General features: G+C 29.7%; 2 protein-coding genes across 3 annotated transcripts; both read left to right on the top strand.

Moving 5' to 3' along the window:
* Window positions 1-1,118: 1,118 nt before the first annotated feature.
* Window positions 1,119-3,542, top strand: LOC109810704 (uncharacterized). Of its 2 annotated transcripts, XM_083068836.1 has the most exons (5): window positions 1,125-1,408; window positions 1,730-1,886; window positions 2,317-2,367; window positions 2,594-2,686; window positions 3,214-3,542. In XM_083068836.1, the coding sequence occupies exons 1-5, from the start codon at window positions 1,293-1,295 to the stop codon at window positions 3,292-3,294; spliced, it is 498 nt and encodes a 165-aa protein (XP_082924962.1). In that variant the 5' UTR covers window positions 1,125-1,292; the 3' UTR covers window positions 3,295-3,542. The 2 variants fall into 2 exon arrangements, with proteins under 2 accessions (XP_020229830.1, XP_082924962.1); XM_020374241.3 differs by lacking the exon at window positions 2,317-2,367 and having other exon boundaries at window positions 1,119-1,408.
* Window positions 3,543-12,847: 9,305 nt separating this feature from the next.
* On the top strand, window positions 12,848-16,194 carry LOC109810742 (Remorin family protein). Its single transcript, XM_020374287.3, has 4 exons — window positions 12,848-13,129; window positions 13,595-14,473; window positions 14,779-14,860; window positions 15,855-16,194. Exons 2-4 carry the CDS (start codon window positions 13,689-13,691, stop codon window positions 16,068-16,070), a joined length of 1,083 nt encoding a protein of 360 aa, XP_020229876.1. The 5' UTR covers window positions 12,848-13,129; window positions 13,595-13,688; the 3' UTR covers window positions 16,071-16,194.
* The last annotated feature ends 301 nt before the right edge of the window (window positions 16,195-16,495 follow it).

Genomic DNA, 16,495 nt, shown 5'->3' with positions numbered 1-16,495 from the left:
TCCACTTAGTACACAATAATTGTTCATAAATATGCACATGCATTAAAAAAAAAAAGGAATAATATAAAAGCAGTGGAAATTAATAATAAATATGAGCCGGACATTTGACATTATCAAATGTTATTTGATAGTCCCTTAGTTAAGGCCGGTCCAAATATGAGACAAATAAAGTTTTTGTTTTAGACTTCTTTCAAATTTTTTATATATTAATATTTATATAGTTTTTTCAAAGTTCATTATTTAAAAATTACATTTTGTATTCTTAAAAAATCATTTTAAAAAGTCTATTATAAAATATATACAAATATAATCATTTTTTAATTTTAATTTTTAAATTTTTTTTTTCTTTTTATCAAAAGATATTATTATTAAACTTTAAAAAAAAAATTAAGATTTATTTTAGACTTAACAATGTGTTTGACCAGCTCTACCATAGTGTATTGCTTCTTGTGTACCACCATGTTTTCCATTTGGATATTTTGTTTTATTTTTTTGGGTAACTATTTTAAATACATCAGTCAAATTTACAAAAAAGATGTAATTTTTTTTATCTATTTAACTATTAAATAAAAATTATGTTACCGTGATTATTTGTATTAAATTTTATTAAAAATAATATTATTAGAGAATTCCTATTTTCATATACTAGCAATGAAAAAGGTACGAATTTGTGAAGAAAATAAAATAAAATAAGTGAATAGTTACTATTTTCAAAAAAATAGTTATAATATTGTATATGCATTCTTTTACTATTTTATCCTTAGATATATATTGATATAAAAAAAATTAGAATACAAATATAAAAGTATAATTTAGACCCCAAAATGAAATATTATATATATATATTATTATAAATTTAAAGATATTAGATTTTTAATTATTTTAAAACTTTGAATTTAATATTGTGTTTTGAAGTAAAATAATTCAATATTGAGTACTTTCTAAGATGATTTTTTTTTTTGCAAAATAAAATTATCAAATTACTAAACAACTTTAACTTCAAGTTTAAAATTCTTATTTTCTAAATTTAAAATAATTTTGAAGTTAAAAGAAAATGAAGTGGGGCATATAAGCATATTCTACTTGAACATTCTAAACAAGAGAAGTATATTCAGGTGTGAAAGCTAAAGTATGACCGTTAGTTAGCATTTGGAAGAAAAAAGAAGCAACCCAACTAACGTGAGATTATCATTTATTTCATCTTTCTTCTCAAATGACTCTCTTTTGTTCCTTCCAAGACTAAGCCTTCTTAGATCCCTTGGCTATACAGATTCCAATATTCTCAACTTTCTATGGTTGAGGCTGCAGTCATGCATTCTTCAACCTCATCAATCTTTTCCAATTACCCTCTCATTTCTGCTTTTGTTGCGTTTGCTCTTGCCCAATCCATCAAGTTCTTCACCACCTGGTTGGTATTCCCTTTTAATTTCTTCCTTTATTTTTCCTCAACACTTAAATCTTGTGTAGTTCAAGACCTCAAGTTCTCAGCACATCTCTCATATTCATAGACATGTGAAGTTTTTTTAATAAACTAAACTAAAAAAAACAAAAACAATATACATATGTATCATAAAAGTTTTAATTAAGGTGTAAGGGTATGTTTGGAAGTAATGGTTCAAAGAGAAAGGGTTAATTTTTCATTTAAAGTATGGATATTTATAAAATATCTTTAAAAATAAGTGGAGATGTTAAGATGGTTTAAAAGTCTTGATGTTTCTTAGATATGCAGGTTTAGGGAAGGAAGATGGGATCTAAAGCAATTAGTTGGGTCCGGTGGTATGCCATCTTCTCATTCAGCAACAGTGACAGCCCTTGCAGGTGCCATTGGCTTGCAGGAAGGCTTTGGAGGCCCTATTTTTGCTATTGCCTTGGTTTTCGCTTGTATAGTATGGCTTCTCTCTTTAGTTCTTCAAATAAATCAATAGTGATGACTTCTTAAAAGGCTTGATATTTTATTTGCTAATATTATAATCTGTGATGAATCAACAGTAATGTTCAATCTATTCTTGCTCCATGTGGACCTGCTGTTACTGTTTAAAAAGCATTTGATGTCCCAAAAACAATTAAACAGGCACCTAGGTTAGACAATGAGAAACTCAAGTAATGTTGGTTGTGTTAACTTCTGAAAAGATAGAGTAAATGTGGTGTCAGTGTAATTTTACAAAGCCTCAGAATATGTAGTGTAATAATATCTAAAGGATGTTAATATAATATATTTAAAATAATTAAAAAGTTATTATAGAGATAGAAAAAGTACAGTGTTTATGCAATTTCACGAGTGTCGGTGTAATTTATTCAAAAGGATATTGGTGGCAGGTGATGTATGATGCTACTGGTGTAAGGTTACAAGCAGGACGCCAAGCAGAGGTTTGATGCTTGCCCGTCTACATTTTCCTGCTATGACATTGTTTGTCATTTCCTTTTCTTCTATGCAATATTTTTCTGATTTATTTCTCTCACCATATATCTGAGAGATCGAATGCCATGGAAGCCTTTTCTGTTTGCCTATGATTGTTGTGCATCACAGCTTTGCTCCTTTGTTTTAGTTGGTTTCAGTGGATTTTATTGAATTTGAATGAATGGATTTTTTCAGGTTTTAAACCAAATTGTGTATGAACTTCCTGCTGAGCATCCTCTGGCTGAAAGCAGACCACTTCGCGAACTTCTGGGGCACACACCCCCTCAGGTTGTATTTTTCATTTGATTGTGTTCCTATAATTATGTGATGCACTTTAGTTTAACCAATGAAATTCAGTGAACCATAAAATGACACTGCTTTGGAATGTTAAGGGCTGAGGTCTTCGCAGGGTTATGTACTTTTATTTCAGTTTTCATACAGTATTCTATCAAACTCATACTATCTTATTTTGTAATGCCAAGTGAATTATGAACCTTTCAATTGCAACAATAATGTGCCAAAACAAAAGATATGTTCTTGTTTGGGCAGATATAAGTCCTGAAATGTTAAGTGCCGCATGTTGAGCAGCTTAAAAAATTTGATGTAATACTTGAGTCATGAAATGTTAAGTATTACATCAAGCTTCTTATGTTACTCATTATGGGAACTTCTGACATCAAATGTCTTGTAACATCTTGGTGAAAGGAGCAAATGGGAGACCCTTATAATATCTAATATCAAGACTTGAGAATGATCTTCATTGCAATGGCCAATTATTTTACCACTGATGGTTTTCTTATGGCTTAACTCTGCAGGTCATTGTCGGTGGAATACTTGGACTCTTAACAGCAATTGGCCTTGTAAGACCCTTGACAAAGAATTATGGCCATTCTTGACAGTAGTAATCAATTAAACTTCTGATGTCAGCAACAGACATTAATTATATAGTTTCTATAGATAAAAGTTAAAAAGGGTTTTTAATTTTTTTTTTTAATCTAAAATAAAGAATATTTTTCGATAGAAAAACTTTCAAAATTACATTTAAATTTGTATCTCATAGACACCGTGCATTAAAATTCAATACTGTTTGCGGGCATCTTATTAGGTATCTAAAAAGGATCAAAGCATATTATTTTCACTGCCTCACGATATTCATATATCAAACACTTCTTACTTGACATGCCTTTATACGCGGATGTAATGTATTTAGTGAGTCTTTTTTTTTTTAATGTGAAAATGAGATATCTTAAAAGTAATGTGGCTTTTTAAGTGATTATTGTGACATTAAATATTGACTTTTTTGTTTTTGTATAATTGAATTTACTCTTTTGACTTGTATTTTTTATACAATCACAAAGTTAAAACTTAGCATATTGTGCACGCAGACTATTCAAATCCCTATTAATTTTGGAGTGTTCTCTTTTCACTTCATATGAAAATAGATATCTTAAAAATAATTTTTTTCATCATAAAGAGATCATTATGTATATGTTAAAAATTTCAAAAAAAAAAATTTTCAAGCTATAGAGTAAATCGAAACTGACTCAAAATATATTATTTGTATTTTTTCTTTAAAGTAACATAATGGCCATGATTTTTTTGTGACCATAAAATTTTTCTTTGGGTCTCTATTAAAAGAAATTATAATGACAATTGATACCTTGTATTATTAATGGGATAAAAATATCCACATGCACACATCGAAAACGAGAGAGAGAGAAAGAAAGGAGGAAGAGATTTTGAAATTCACACAATTGGTTCAATAGGATTTCACTCAAAATATTCATTCACTTTGTGGTGGTACATATGCATGTGCTGTCTTTTATAGGCAGTACAAAGTATTAAAATAATAAAATTTAATTGTTAAGTAGTATCTATTATTCTTAACTTTGAAGCAAATCAAAGACGGCGCAATACATTTTTTTCTTTGGTAAAAATTTCAATTCGGTGTTGTCTCACTTAAATCAAGTTGGCATCATTTTAAGTATTTTCTTTAATTTGTAAAATAATTTGATTTTCAATAGTTTCATTAAAATATATGTAATTTGTTCTTTAGTTAGATAATAATTAATTTTTATTTTTTTTTATTGTTATCAATTCTCGTATTTTGTAAAATCGAATATCAATGTGTGTTGGAATGACTATGAAATATTGAATATTTATTTAATATAATTGCAGACTTGTCACAAAATATTTCAATAGTATTATGTTTTTAGTGCATCACTTCTAAAGATCTTCTTAGCCACATTGCTTATGTAACAAAATTGGTTGATACAACATATTCCACTATAGTAGTAGATAGTAAGCGGTAAATAGTACAACAATTAGTTGCTTCTTTAAAGACTATGATATTACATCAGTATTTAGATAAATGTGTATCTTGACATGCTTTTTTTTGTTTCTACGTTTTTTGCCCAATTACTATCTGTGTATCTAATAAGTTTTACATCATTATTATTAATGTAAAAAATCCCATCAATCAAAGTACCTTTAATATAATGAAGAATTCTCTTTGCACCTTGCAAATGACAAACATGTGACTCTTCCATGAATCTACTATGCAACCCAACTCTAAAAACTATATATAGTCTAATTGCAGTCAAATATCTCAAACTTCCAATCAAATTTTTGTATTAAGTTGCATCCTTCTTTTTGCTTTCACTTTCTCTTGTCAACTATAACTTTCTTCAATTAGCATGAAAATTGGGTTTGAATTCTTCATCTTGAATTTCTTCAAAATATCACTTGAATATTTCTTTTAGGAGATAAAAATTTCATCATCTTGTTGAACGACCTCAATGCCAAGGAAATAAGATATTAGACCTAAATATGTCATCTCAAAGCAACTGATCATAACCTCCTTCAATTTTGCAATCATCTTTAGGTTGTTGCTAGTAAAGATTAGATCATTAACATATAGGCACACAATAAAAATATTTCTAGGATTAATAAATTTAACATATAGAGTGTGCTCAAAAAGACATATCTTAAAATCATGCACAATGTAAGAATCAATTTTCTTCTACCATACTTTTGGTGTATGCTTCAATCCATACAATGTTTTCTTCAATCTATAGATTTTTATATTATTCTTCTTTTATTACATATTTTGTAGGCTACTCAACATATACTTCTTCCAAAATACCGTTCAAAAATGTATATTTACATCCATTTGATATATCTTTCAATTATTTTAAGCCGAAAAAGAAACAATCATATGTATTGTACCCAACCTTACAACCAAGGACGGAGCCAAGGGGGGACCTACGGGTGCCACGGCCCCCCCAACAATTTTAATTTTTTTTTATATACATATATATTACTATATGGCACCCCCTATTTTTAATATAAACTCATATGTATAATTAAATGAATAACCCAAATTTATTTTTTTATTCAACTTTTGGACTTCTGGTACGGTCTGCTATGTGGTATCACTTTGGAATTTTTTTTTTTTTTTTTTAAAATGTAGCGCCTCATTTGATCATTCCAATTCTCGGCCCCCCAGTATTGAAATCCTGGCTCCGTCCCTACTTACAACATGTGCAAATACTTCAAAGTAATCAATACCTAGTTTTTTCTTGTACCCTTTAGCCACCAACTTTATTTTAAAGTGATCAACTTCTCAATTGGAATTGAACTTGATCTTGTACACCCACTTTACTCCAATAGGTCTTTTATCTGTTGACAAATATGCTAAATCTCACGTCTCATTCTTCTCAATGTCATGAATTTCATCATCCATTACTTTTCTCCATCTCTCATCACTTGAGGTTTCTTCAAAGGTCACTTAATCTTCCAATCTAGCTAGTGGTTGATAATGCCTCCTTGATCTATTAGAAAATTCTAGTTCATCAGCAACTGGATTTGGTTGTCCCTCTGATTCTTCATAGTTGTTAGAGATCACCATTTTCTCCTTTTAAGATTTAGGAGACCAATCTCACATGCCTTTCTCATCAAACGTCACATCTCTATTAATAATCACCTTCTTTGTCTTTAGATTGTAAAGTTTATAGGCCTTTGAATTTGAGTTGTAGCCAATGAAAACACATTTTTCTCCTTTGTCATTCTAAGCTAATTTGGGACATGTGCATATGTTATGCATCCAAAAACTCTAAGATGTCTGATTAATGGTCTCCTTCTACTCCAAGCTTCTTTCAGTGTTTTGTCATAAACACTCTTTGTTGGACACTTATTCAAGATATAAATAACAATAATAATTGCTTCTACCCAAAATGCTCTAGGCATATGTTTGCCCTTTAACATGCATCTCACCATATCCATGATTGTTCTATTCTTCCTTTTAACAACTCCATTTTTTTAAGAGTGTATCTAGTAGTTTGTTGGTGTTGAATTCCATGTTGCTTAAAGAAATTTGTATAAGCAAGATATTTAAGATATTTAAGGCATCACATGCTTTTGATTTCTTCTTTAAGAAATGTACCAACGTCTTTCTACTAAAGTCATCAATGATAGTAATAAAATACTTGCTACCATCATGAATTCAGATCTCAACAATGCATAGATATGAATGAACTATCTCCAATAGCTTCTTTGCCCTTCAAGATACTCTAAGTATGAATGATTGTTTGAGTTTCTTTCTAATCTCACACATCTCACACACACCATTAGGAATATTCATAACATGTAAGCTAGAAACATATTCTTTTCTTGACAAATAATTCAATCCAGAAAAGTAAAAGTGTCCAAAGCACATATGTCACAACCAATTATCACAGGAAATAATAAAACTCAAGCAAGAAAACTTTTCATCACAAATTTTCAAAGGGAATAGGCAGTTGGGGGTTATTTTTACCTTAGCTATAAATCTTCCATTTATATCTATCAATGTGCAGTATCCATGATGAATCTGCATGTTGTAACCTTTTTTTAACAGTTGTCCCATACTCAACAAATTGTGATGAAGACCAAGAGCATAAAAAACATCAAAGATAAAATTTTGTGAATCATCGTTCAATCTAATAGTAGTTTGGCCTTTCACCAAAATAGGAATGTTTGTGTTTTTTCTAAATTTCATGATAGATTCTACTATTGTGTCATCTAGAGATGAAAATAACTCATTTTTTCCACAAATAAGATTACTACATCCAGTATCCAAATAGCAGATATTTTCATCCTTGAAAAATGTATTGGTTGCTAAAAATAAACACTATGGGTTATAAAAATTCTCACCAATATTGTGTTAACTTTTTGCCACATGCACTTGTTGTTTAAATTTACAATTTGTAGCTCTATGTCCAAATTTTCCACAATAGAAACAATTAAAATTTGCTCTTTGTTGGTAATTATAATCACGTCCCTTTCCATGGTTGACAACACCAAAAGTATTTCCTCTTCTTCCTTAATTGAATGATATAAAATTATTATCTCATCCTTGATTGAAATTTGCACGTCCTCTATCTCTAAAGTTTCCTCGATCTCTTTTTTTGCAACTTCCTCTTCCTCCATTGTTGTAATTATCACAACCTTTACTTTTTGTGTTTTGACTAGTTTTAGCTACATGGTTGAGATTCACTTGACATTTTAACGCTTATTCATTTATTTTTTATCTTCTCCAAGATTTTGCTCATGTAACTTTCAATCCTTCCTTGCAACTTTACTACAGTTATGGTGTCTATGTCTTGAGACTTAATTATTGTAGTCACCACATGATCAAACTTCATCAGCATCATCTGAAGGATTTTATCCACCACTTTACTATCAAGAATACCTTCTCCATACACTCTCATCTTATTGACGAGATCTATAACACATGAAAATTATTGTTCCACGAATTCATAATTGGACATTTCATATCTTTCACATTCCCTTTGCAAAGATTACAATTTGAATTTTTGAGTCTTCTCTACTCCTTTATGTGACAACTTTAAAATATTTCACGCTTCTTTGACAGCTTTAGCACTAACAATTTTGCAAAAATAGAATAATCTACTCTTTGGTGAATATATGACAGTGCCAACTATCTCTCCTCTTAGCAACATCATCAGCTCCTTCTACTAGTCTGAGTTCTTTAAAGCTTCAAATATTGTGAGCTCTCAAATGTGTAACAATCAAAGTTTCTCAATAGTTAAAATTTAATTTTTTATCTAACTTGAGGCCTGGCCAAATAATATTATAATTGACTCTATCTTAAAAATATAACAACTCTATTTTTTTTTTACAAAGTAAGAACCCTCTTATTCATGACACATTTAAATATGTTTTTATTTTACTCACACTACTACTAAGCTCTCAATCTTTAATGCCAATTAGTAACAGTAGAATAAAATTATCTACACACACATCGAAAACGAGAGAAAGTGAGGAGGAGATTTTGAAATTCACACAATTGATTTAATAGGATTTCAATCAAAATGATTTACTCTGTTGCAATGCATATGCATATGTTTCCTTTTATAGACTTCACAAAGTATTAAAATAATAAAACTTAATTAATAAGTAGTATTTATCATTCTTAACTTTGAAGCAAATTAAAGACAGTGCAATATATTGTTTTCTTATCCTTTGTAAGCGGTGCAACCATTGTGGACAATAATAGTAAAAATTTGAAGTCAATGGTGGAGCTATTCAATAATCAATATATTGTTAGCTTGATCTAATTATTTGACACCTTATATATATTGTTAAAATTTATATATATATATATATATATATATATATATGTGTGTAAAAGGAAAATCCATATATATATATATATATAATAATTAATATATAAAATAATTTTATAAGTATCCATTAATTTAAATTAATGAAATGAAAAATTAAATAATTTTTAAATTTTTTAAAAATTTACAAATTTAATCTATGAATTAAAAATTTTAAATTCAATGATTAGATCGTTGAAATTTGATATAGATTAAATTATTAAATAGAGTAAATCTAAGTAAATTAACCCTTATATATATATATTATTTTAAAGAAAAACAATAAGTATTCTTATTCGAAAATTAAGAGTTGATATTGTGAGTGTTTCTACTTTCTATAACATTGTAAATATACTAAAAAGTGATTCTTTGATTTGAATTATCAATAAGAAGTTCCATAATTTATTAATCAAGAATTAATGAATATATTAATATAAAATATAAATGAATGAGATAAGATTTAAGTTTATGTTTAATTTCATATTCATATTTACTTTAATCACATTAAAATTGATACAAAAGTAATTAATTGTTGCTTTCATGTATTTATCTTTAACTAAAATTAATTATTGCTTTTACATGTATTTATATTTAACTAAAATTGACGTGAATTAAACATACTTTAAATGTTACTTTAACAATATTTTTTTTTTTGTTAACATTTTATATTTTAGTTTCAATGAAAAGTAACATTTACTTGTAGTTGCAATTATGTTTAAACTTGCACCTTTTCATTTTCATCTTCATCATTTTCAGAAAGAAATAGAAGGGCAAGCCTATAGGCAACTCGTGTTTTAGTTTATGCGAAAATTTAATGATAAAGGTCTAACATTTTGCATAAACTATATTAGAAAGATCAATCATTGTCTTCTTCATAAACTATTTTTGTCCTATTTTAGAAAAATCAATTTATTGTTTTAAAATGTCACTCTAACAAAATATTTATGAACTTTATATATGATTTATCTGTTAAAATTTAATTGATCACTTTTAATATAATTTCTCTTTTCAACAAATTTTTTTCATAAAATTTAAATTTAAGATTTTATTTAAAAAAATCAAGTCTAATGCACTAGAAATAACAACTTGTTGGTGAATCAATTTATTTTATATTACTTTTAAATTTTTAATTTCAAAATTCCATTAATATAAAATTGCAAAAAGAAATTCTCTGTGCATATGATCCGAGTCTAAGTTTCTTATTGCAGGCACTCACCTCTTATTCACGGACCATTAAATGAGTAATAAAGTTGTCATAGTCACTACCTGTTGTAATCACTGCAACTTCCAGCAGACAAGGAACTCTCATCTTCAAAGTCAAAATTTGCTAATTCATCTCAAACAGACTACAGCATCAGAGTACCCTTGCCATTCAATTATTTTCTTTTGCTATAATTCGATTTCATAAAATTCACAACAACCGTACTTGATTCATAACTTGGATCTCTTCATCAATCATAAAGAGACTATCCACGTTAGACAAATAAATGTGAAGTGAAGAACTCTTAATAACATCTCATACTTCCAATTTTGTCATGCTCAAAGGAATACAAATATCTCATCTAATGTATCCAATCATTTTAGATGCTTATCTGTTTCCTAATATTTTTTTTCTACCAACATTTTAGCCCTTCTATATGCCTATCACACCATCATATTTTGTTATTGAGGACTCTCAAATTGGTATATGTATAAGTTTTGTTCTGCCAAAGACAATCATCCCAAAAAAATGATTATGAAGAAAAGTCTGAAAAGATGAATTTAAAAAAATTAAAGTTTTCTTGTTTAGATAAACTTGTTACAGCATCATGTCATAATTTTTTTTTCTACATTTGTTTTTGTTGCATGACGCCATTGTATTTTGTCGGATTGAACTTTTTTTTCTTTTGAAACTTAAATTAGAGAAAAAAATATGTATTATTAATCTAAAATAATTTTACATTGTTATTTAATTAAAAATTATATATGATAAATTTATTGATTTTTATAATATCTTAAAAATCATATCAAAGATGATTTTTGATTTATTAACGGCGTAAAAATTTTTATACTAAAAATGTATGATCATTAATTTCATTAAATTAATGTCTATTTTCATAATTCTTTAAAGTTTTTTTGGATATCTTATTTGACATTTTTTTTTACATATTTTTATGTTTAGAATGAATGAAAGAAAATGGGAAAAGCGAACAAAAAATTGAAATTTGAATTAAAGGAATAGTAAAAGAAAAAAAAAAGAAATAACTTTGTCTCTGAAAAGTCAAGTTCATTTTCTCTTCATTTTCTTTCTATTATTTTTCTAATCAAACATAATTGTTGTTGTAACTTTCAGTTGAATGTTGGTTTATGACTTTAAAAAATGACCTTCATTTCATGAGGTTTAAACTATATTTTTTTTTTAAAGGAGAAAAATATTTTCTTGAGTTAATTATAACAATATATTATCCACGCGCTTGCACGTACGTATATATATATATATATATATATATATATATATATATATATATATATATATATATATATATATATATATATATATATATGTGGTGTGTGTGATCATAACAAGATTAATTATCTAAAAATAAAACTTAAACAAGAGTCCTTACTTTAATCATCTGCACTTCAATATATGTGATCTTATGATGTTTCTGATCCTTAGTCAAACAAATTTCACTTGATCCTTCCACTATAGAAGGAAGTTATACTAGACTTTAATATATATATATTTTTTTATAATCTTTTAAAAGATTTCACACTTATTTATAAACTCATTTTTTTCTTTTTTTTAACTATGTGAAATTTTAATTATATCTAACAACAAACAATTTAAATTTTAATTGAAAAGTATAAGACCATAAATTACACAATAAAAATAAACGTACATTTAAGCAAACACATACATAAAAAAAAAATATATATATATATATAGAGAGAGAATAGCAGATATAAAAGAAATCCACCACTAAGTTGTTGTTGGGGAATGGAGCAAGCATGGGTAAATAAACTTCTGGCAGAGGAAATTTCCTTGTTCTGTCAGTTGGTACTTGGCAGATGCCAGATATGGTCCCATTCAATTCCAAATCTTCACATTGCACCATGTGAATTAAACACTCACACTCACTCACCAACTTTTTATATTTATTTTGACATCTACCTATTCTTGTGTTTAGGTCATTTTAGTTGCCACTTTCTAGTTAAAAAATTAATGCAGGTTAAGAATAATTTATTTACATATTACTCAGATATAAAGAATTTATGAAAATAAGTTATGATAAGTAAGTTATTTTTTTATTTATTTTAACAAACAAATTATCTTGATATTTTCAATTGTGAATTGAATTAACTTGTTGCGAAGCTGGACCCGAGAAAGCAATGAAATTTATGGAACTGTCCGTCTCTCGTAGGGCACGTGAAAAGGTCAGAAACCTTTCTTCCTTAAGGAGTATCGCAGACCGTCTATGTTCTTGCAAACATCCCACCGTCCATGTGTCACATTTTCTTACTATTTTTTCTCAGTCTAATCTAATAGCCGTTAAAAGGACAGCCAAAGTTTTTAACCAGCTTTCTCTTGGGAACTCCACTATATTATTTTCCTACCTAGTGCTCGTGTCATTCCACTTAAATCCAAAACAATAGTGTTAATTCACCTTTTATTTAACATAAAGTATGCTTATAAAATAAAATATTGTAATTTTAATGAAAAAATCATTTTTAATTTTAACATTAATATGATAGTTAGAAAAATTCGATAATGGTATATTGCTTAGTCATTCTAAGCCAAAATACTACTTCCATGATTCCTCTGCCACCTTACATTGAAGATGAAATGTGGATTCCACCCCACATGGCACCTGCGTTGTTCAGTAATAAAAGTCCACCAATTCCCAAGAAAAATGGCTATTCTATGCATCAATGTTTCTTCCCTCTAACCTTTTTTATTAATTGTTGCCGTAACGATACCCCTTTTCTGAACCATGCATAGTATTTTGGTAGTATTATAATGTTCAATGGATCTGAAATTCATCTCTGCCTCTGCAACTCTCAGAATTTCATGATCTGAAATGAGGTATTGCTCTCTTAAATACTAAGCTTTACTCTGTGAATTCCATTTTGAGCTTCCTTTACTCTGTTTTAATAGTTCTTACTACTTCTCCAAACACTTTAACAATCTTATATTCAAAGGTTAATGAATGAGTTTGTTTTGCTTCCAGACATTGTACATTAAGCTTTGTTTAGTTCTTTGTTCAGCTTAGTTAAAAGTATATATTTGTGCGAGTTCAACGGGATCTCCTTGTTGAAGCAACAAGAGTTACATAGCTATTTTGGCAGTTCTGTGTTTCATGTTTGTAAAGACAAACTAAATGTACATGCAAGGCTCTAGATTAAGCCAGCATAGTATAATTTTTGTGTCAGATATATGAAACGGTATTAACAAGGATTTCAAGACAAAACATAGATCATACTGATTTTCTATGTAAAGGATCTGGAGCGAAAATTATAGATCCTGATTCATGAAATTTTCACTTTGTAGAGTTTGGACAGGTTTCAGGACACATTCATAATCCAATTCATCATTGTTCTTTCTCTCCTCCCAAAGTTTGAGCTAGTGAGAGACATCTTTGAGAATGAGATACGTGGAGGATAAAGGATGCTATAACAACCATGTAGCAACAACACAAGACACTCCAAATAGCAGTGCCGTGTACTCAGAGTTTCACAAAGGAAAGGATGCTACTCGTGTCTCTCACCACCACAGAACAACCATGGGGAAACCAACCCCTTCTAAGTGGGACGATGCACAAAAGTGGCTTGTGGGGTTGTCAAAAGGTGGAGAGAAAAGCCACTCCAAAAGCAAGCCAAGAAACTCAAATGCAGATGATTTGAGACTCATAGCTCCTGTGCCACAGAAGGAGAATGATTACTCAAGTAGCGAGAAGGAAGAGGAAGAAATTGATGCTTGCCATGATTTCATGACTAGTACTACTAGTGCTAATGTTAGTGCCATTGCTGCTCAATATGAAGCTGAAACCAAAAGGGTAGAATGTGATGAGTCAATTTGGAGAACTAACAATAAGGCTTCAGAGAACACTATCCAAGTCCAACCAATATGTTTTAGAGACATGGGGACTGAGATGACACCAATTGCTAGCCAAGAACCTTCAAGAACTGGTACCCCAATTAGAGCCACAACTCCTGCTACCAGAAGCCCCATTCATTCTGGGACATCAACTCCAATGAGGGGTCAAAATGGGTTGCAAGTTGTTGAGAGTGGCCATGGCTCTACTAGGCAGTGTGGAGAAGGATCAACAAGCCCTTGCAAGGGGGTTGAAGATCAAGCTACAAAGTTGAGTCCTCTAGAAAGCAGAGCAATGGCTTGGGATGAGGCAGAACGTGCCAAATATATGGCCAGGTACCTTAATTAGTGACCAAATTTAGTAATAGAAAAGTGTTTTTCCTTCACTAATCATGGGGTGTTAAATTTTGGTGACATGATTTTTAAAAGTTACAAATAGATTGTTTTGTCAGAATCGTAATTTTTCTAGTAATACTATATAGTATATTATTATTATTAAACACTTGGCGTAAATTGTACTCATGTTTACAAAAGTGTTCCTGGACAGGTGATTTTTAATTATTGGATGGTTCATGGACCTAAGGAGTCAATGTGAATTGTTGAGTGTTAACAAAGTTTGCTTCTTTTAAAACTTTATTTAGGTTCAAGCGTGAAGAGGTGAAGATTCAAGCCTGGGAGAATCATCAGATAAGAAAAGCTGAAATGGAAATGAAGAAAATGGAGGTATCATCGTCTTTACAGGGTTGTTCAGTGTTGTTCTTAATTACAATGTAGCATGTTATTATTATTAAGATATTCCGAAATTGACACTCCCAAAAGTAGATCTTCCCACAGCTAGTAAATGGTGTTTGTTGTAGCTTGCCATTGTAAGTACAATCGTATTCCCTCGATTGGCTGTCAATGATTTTAACCTTTCCAGTTTCCAAGGCTTAAGATGATGGCTCATCTTTTCTTGTCCTGTTAGCAAGGAGAAAGCTCATCTCATGTAGAGTTGAAAGGCCTGTGAAAATAGACTGACAAAGAGAATTATTCCTGAAAAGAAACATGGCATGGCAGAGAGGGATCTATGATCTTTCTTTTATATTTTCTTTGTGGATTCTTTCCCAATGCAGGGAATAGAAAAAAAAATTATTTATATTGAGATGTCATTAATCCAATGAAATAGCACAAGGGTTAAGTACCCTCTGTAATTGGTAAGTTCAAAAACAGTACACCACTGATGCGTAGTGTGATATATCATGTGATTGAACCTACTCTAGGTAGCAGCATTGCTTTCACTAGTGGGCTCAAGTTTTTGAGTAAAGTTGCTTTTCACTGTGTACAATCGTACAATTTACATTTGTACAGCTGCAGATTTTGTTGTGTGTGGGAATATCATTATCATGATCATCTGACAGAAAATTAATATTGGTATCATGTTTGGCCAAAACAAAATTATTAAACGTGTTATAATTAATAGATATTTGATGTCCCCACGTGATTAGAGATTTCAGTTTAGTTTTGTTCTACAAAATCAATCATTTACTATATTTTTTTTTATGAACAAGGTAATATTCCAAATTATATGATTAAAGAAGGTAACTTTTATGGATTAAATATTATTTTAATACGGACCAAAATTAATTCCTTATCTAGTTAAATTAGTTTTGACCCTGTATTTAACATATTGATGATATTGATTAGGGCTTCTAAGTGATGGGTTTACTTGAATTGCTAGGTGAAAGCTGAAAGAATGAAAGCATTGGCACAAGAAAGGTTTACAAATAAACTGGCTGCGACTAAGAGGATAGCTGAAGAGAAAAGGGCTAATGCACAAATCAAGCTGAATGACAAGGCTTTAAGGACTACCGAAAGGGTAGAGTACATAAGAAGGACAGGGCATGTGCCCTCTTCTTTCTCTTTCAACTTTAAGTTGCCCTCCATTTGCTGGTAGCAGTTTTGCAAAGTATGTGTAATACCTTGTGTGAAATGTAAAACCTTTTCGGTCTAGCCCAACATAGTTGTGCCAGCTACTTCTAAAATAATATTCATTGCAAGTTACATGATGCTTTTCTTGATCTTTTGGTGTGTGCCGTAAGAAAATCTTTAGTGGTTTTCATAGAAATCTAGCTGGGAAATTAAATGTGCGTTTTGTTTTTGGCCTTCAAATTTCTTTTGAAATATCGCTCACTGGTTTTATGCTAAGAGAGCCCATCACTGCAAAATGATGAAAGAATGAAATAACTAGTGCAATTGTTTAAATACCCATTGCTCTAAGCTTAGTATTAGGTAAAAATTAAAATCCCTACATGTAAAATTACAAGTGCATTTTTTTATCAGTAACTACAAGCGCATGATGATAAGGCGCCGAACTATTAA

The sequence above is a fragment of the Cajanus cajan genome, chromosome 2, assembly GCF_000230855.2.
Source record: "Cajanus cajan strain Asha chromosome 2, NIPB_CcT2T_4, whole genome shotgun sequence".
NCBI classification, from domain to species: Eukaryota; Viridiplantae; Streptophyta; class Magnoliopsida; order Fabales; family Fabaceae; genus Cajanus; species Cajanus cajan.
This window is presented reverse-complemented; position numbering and strand designations above follow the sequence as displayed.

Coding starts and splice junctions, on each gene's coding strand:
- LOC109810704 (XM_083068836.1), top strand. CDS start 1,293: ATGGTTGAGGCTGCAGTCATGCATTCTTCAACCTCATCAATCTTTTCC. Junction 1,409..1,729: donor ATCAAGTTCTTCACCACCTG/GTTGGTATTCCC, acceptor TTAGATATGCAG/GTTTAGGGAAGGAAGATGGG. Junction 1,887..2,316: donor CCTTGGTTTTCGCTTGTATA/GTATGGCTTCTC, acceptor TATTGGTGGCAG/GTGATGTATGATGCTACTGG.
- LOC109810742 (XM_020374287.3), top strand. CDS start 13,689: ATGAGATACGTGGAGGATAAAGGATGCTATAACAACCATGTAGCAACA. Junction 14,474..14,778: donor CGTGCCAAATATATGGCCAG/GTACCTTAATTA, acceptor AACTTTATTTAG/GTTCAAGCGTGAAGAGGTGA. Junction 14,861..15,854: donor TGGAAATGAAGAAAATGGAG/GTATCATCGTCT, acceptor TTGAATTGCTAG/GTGAAAGCTGAAAGAATGAA.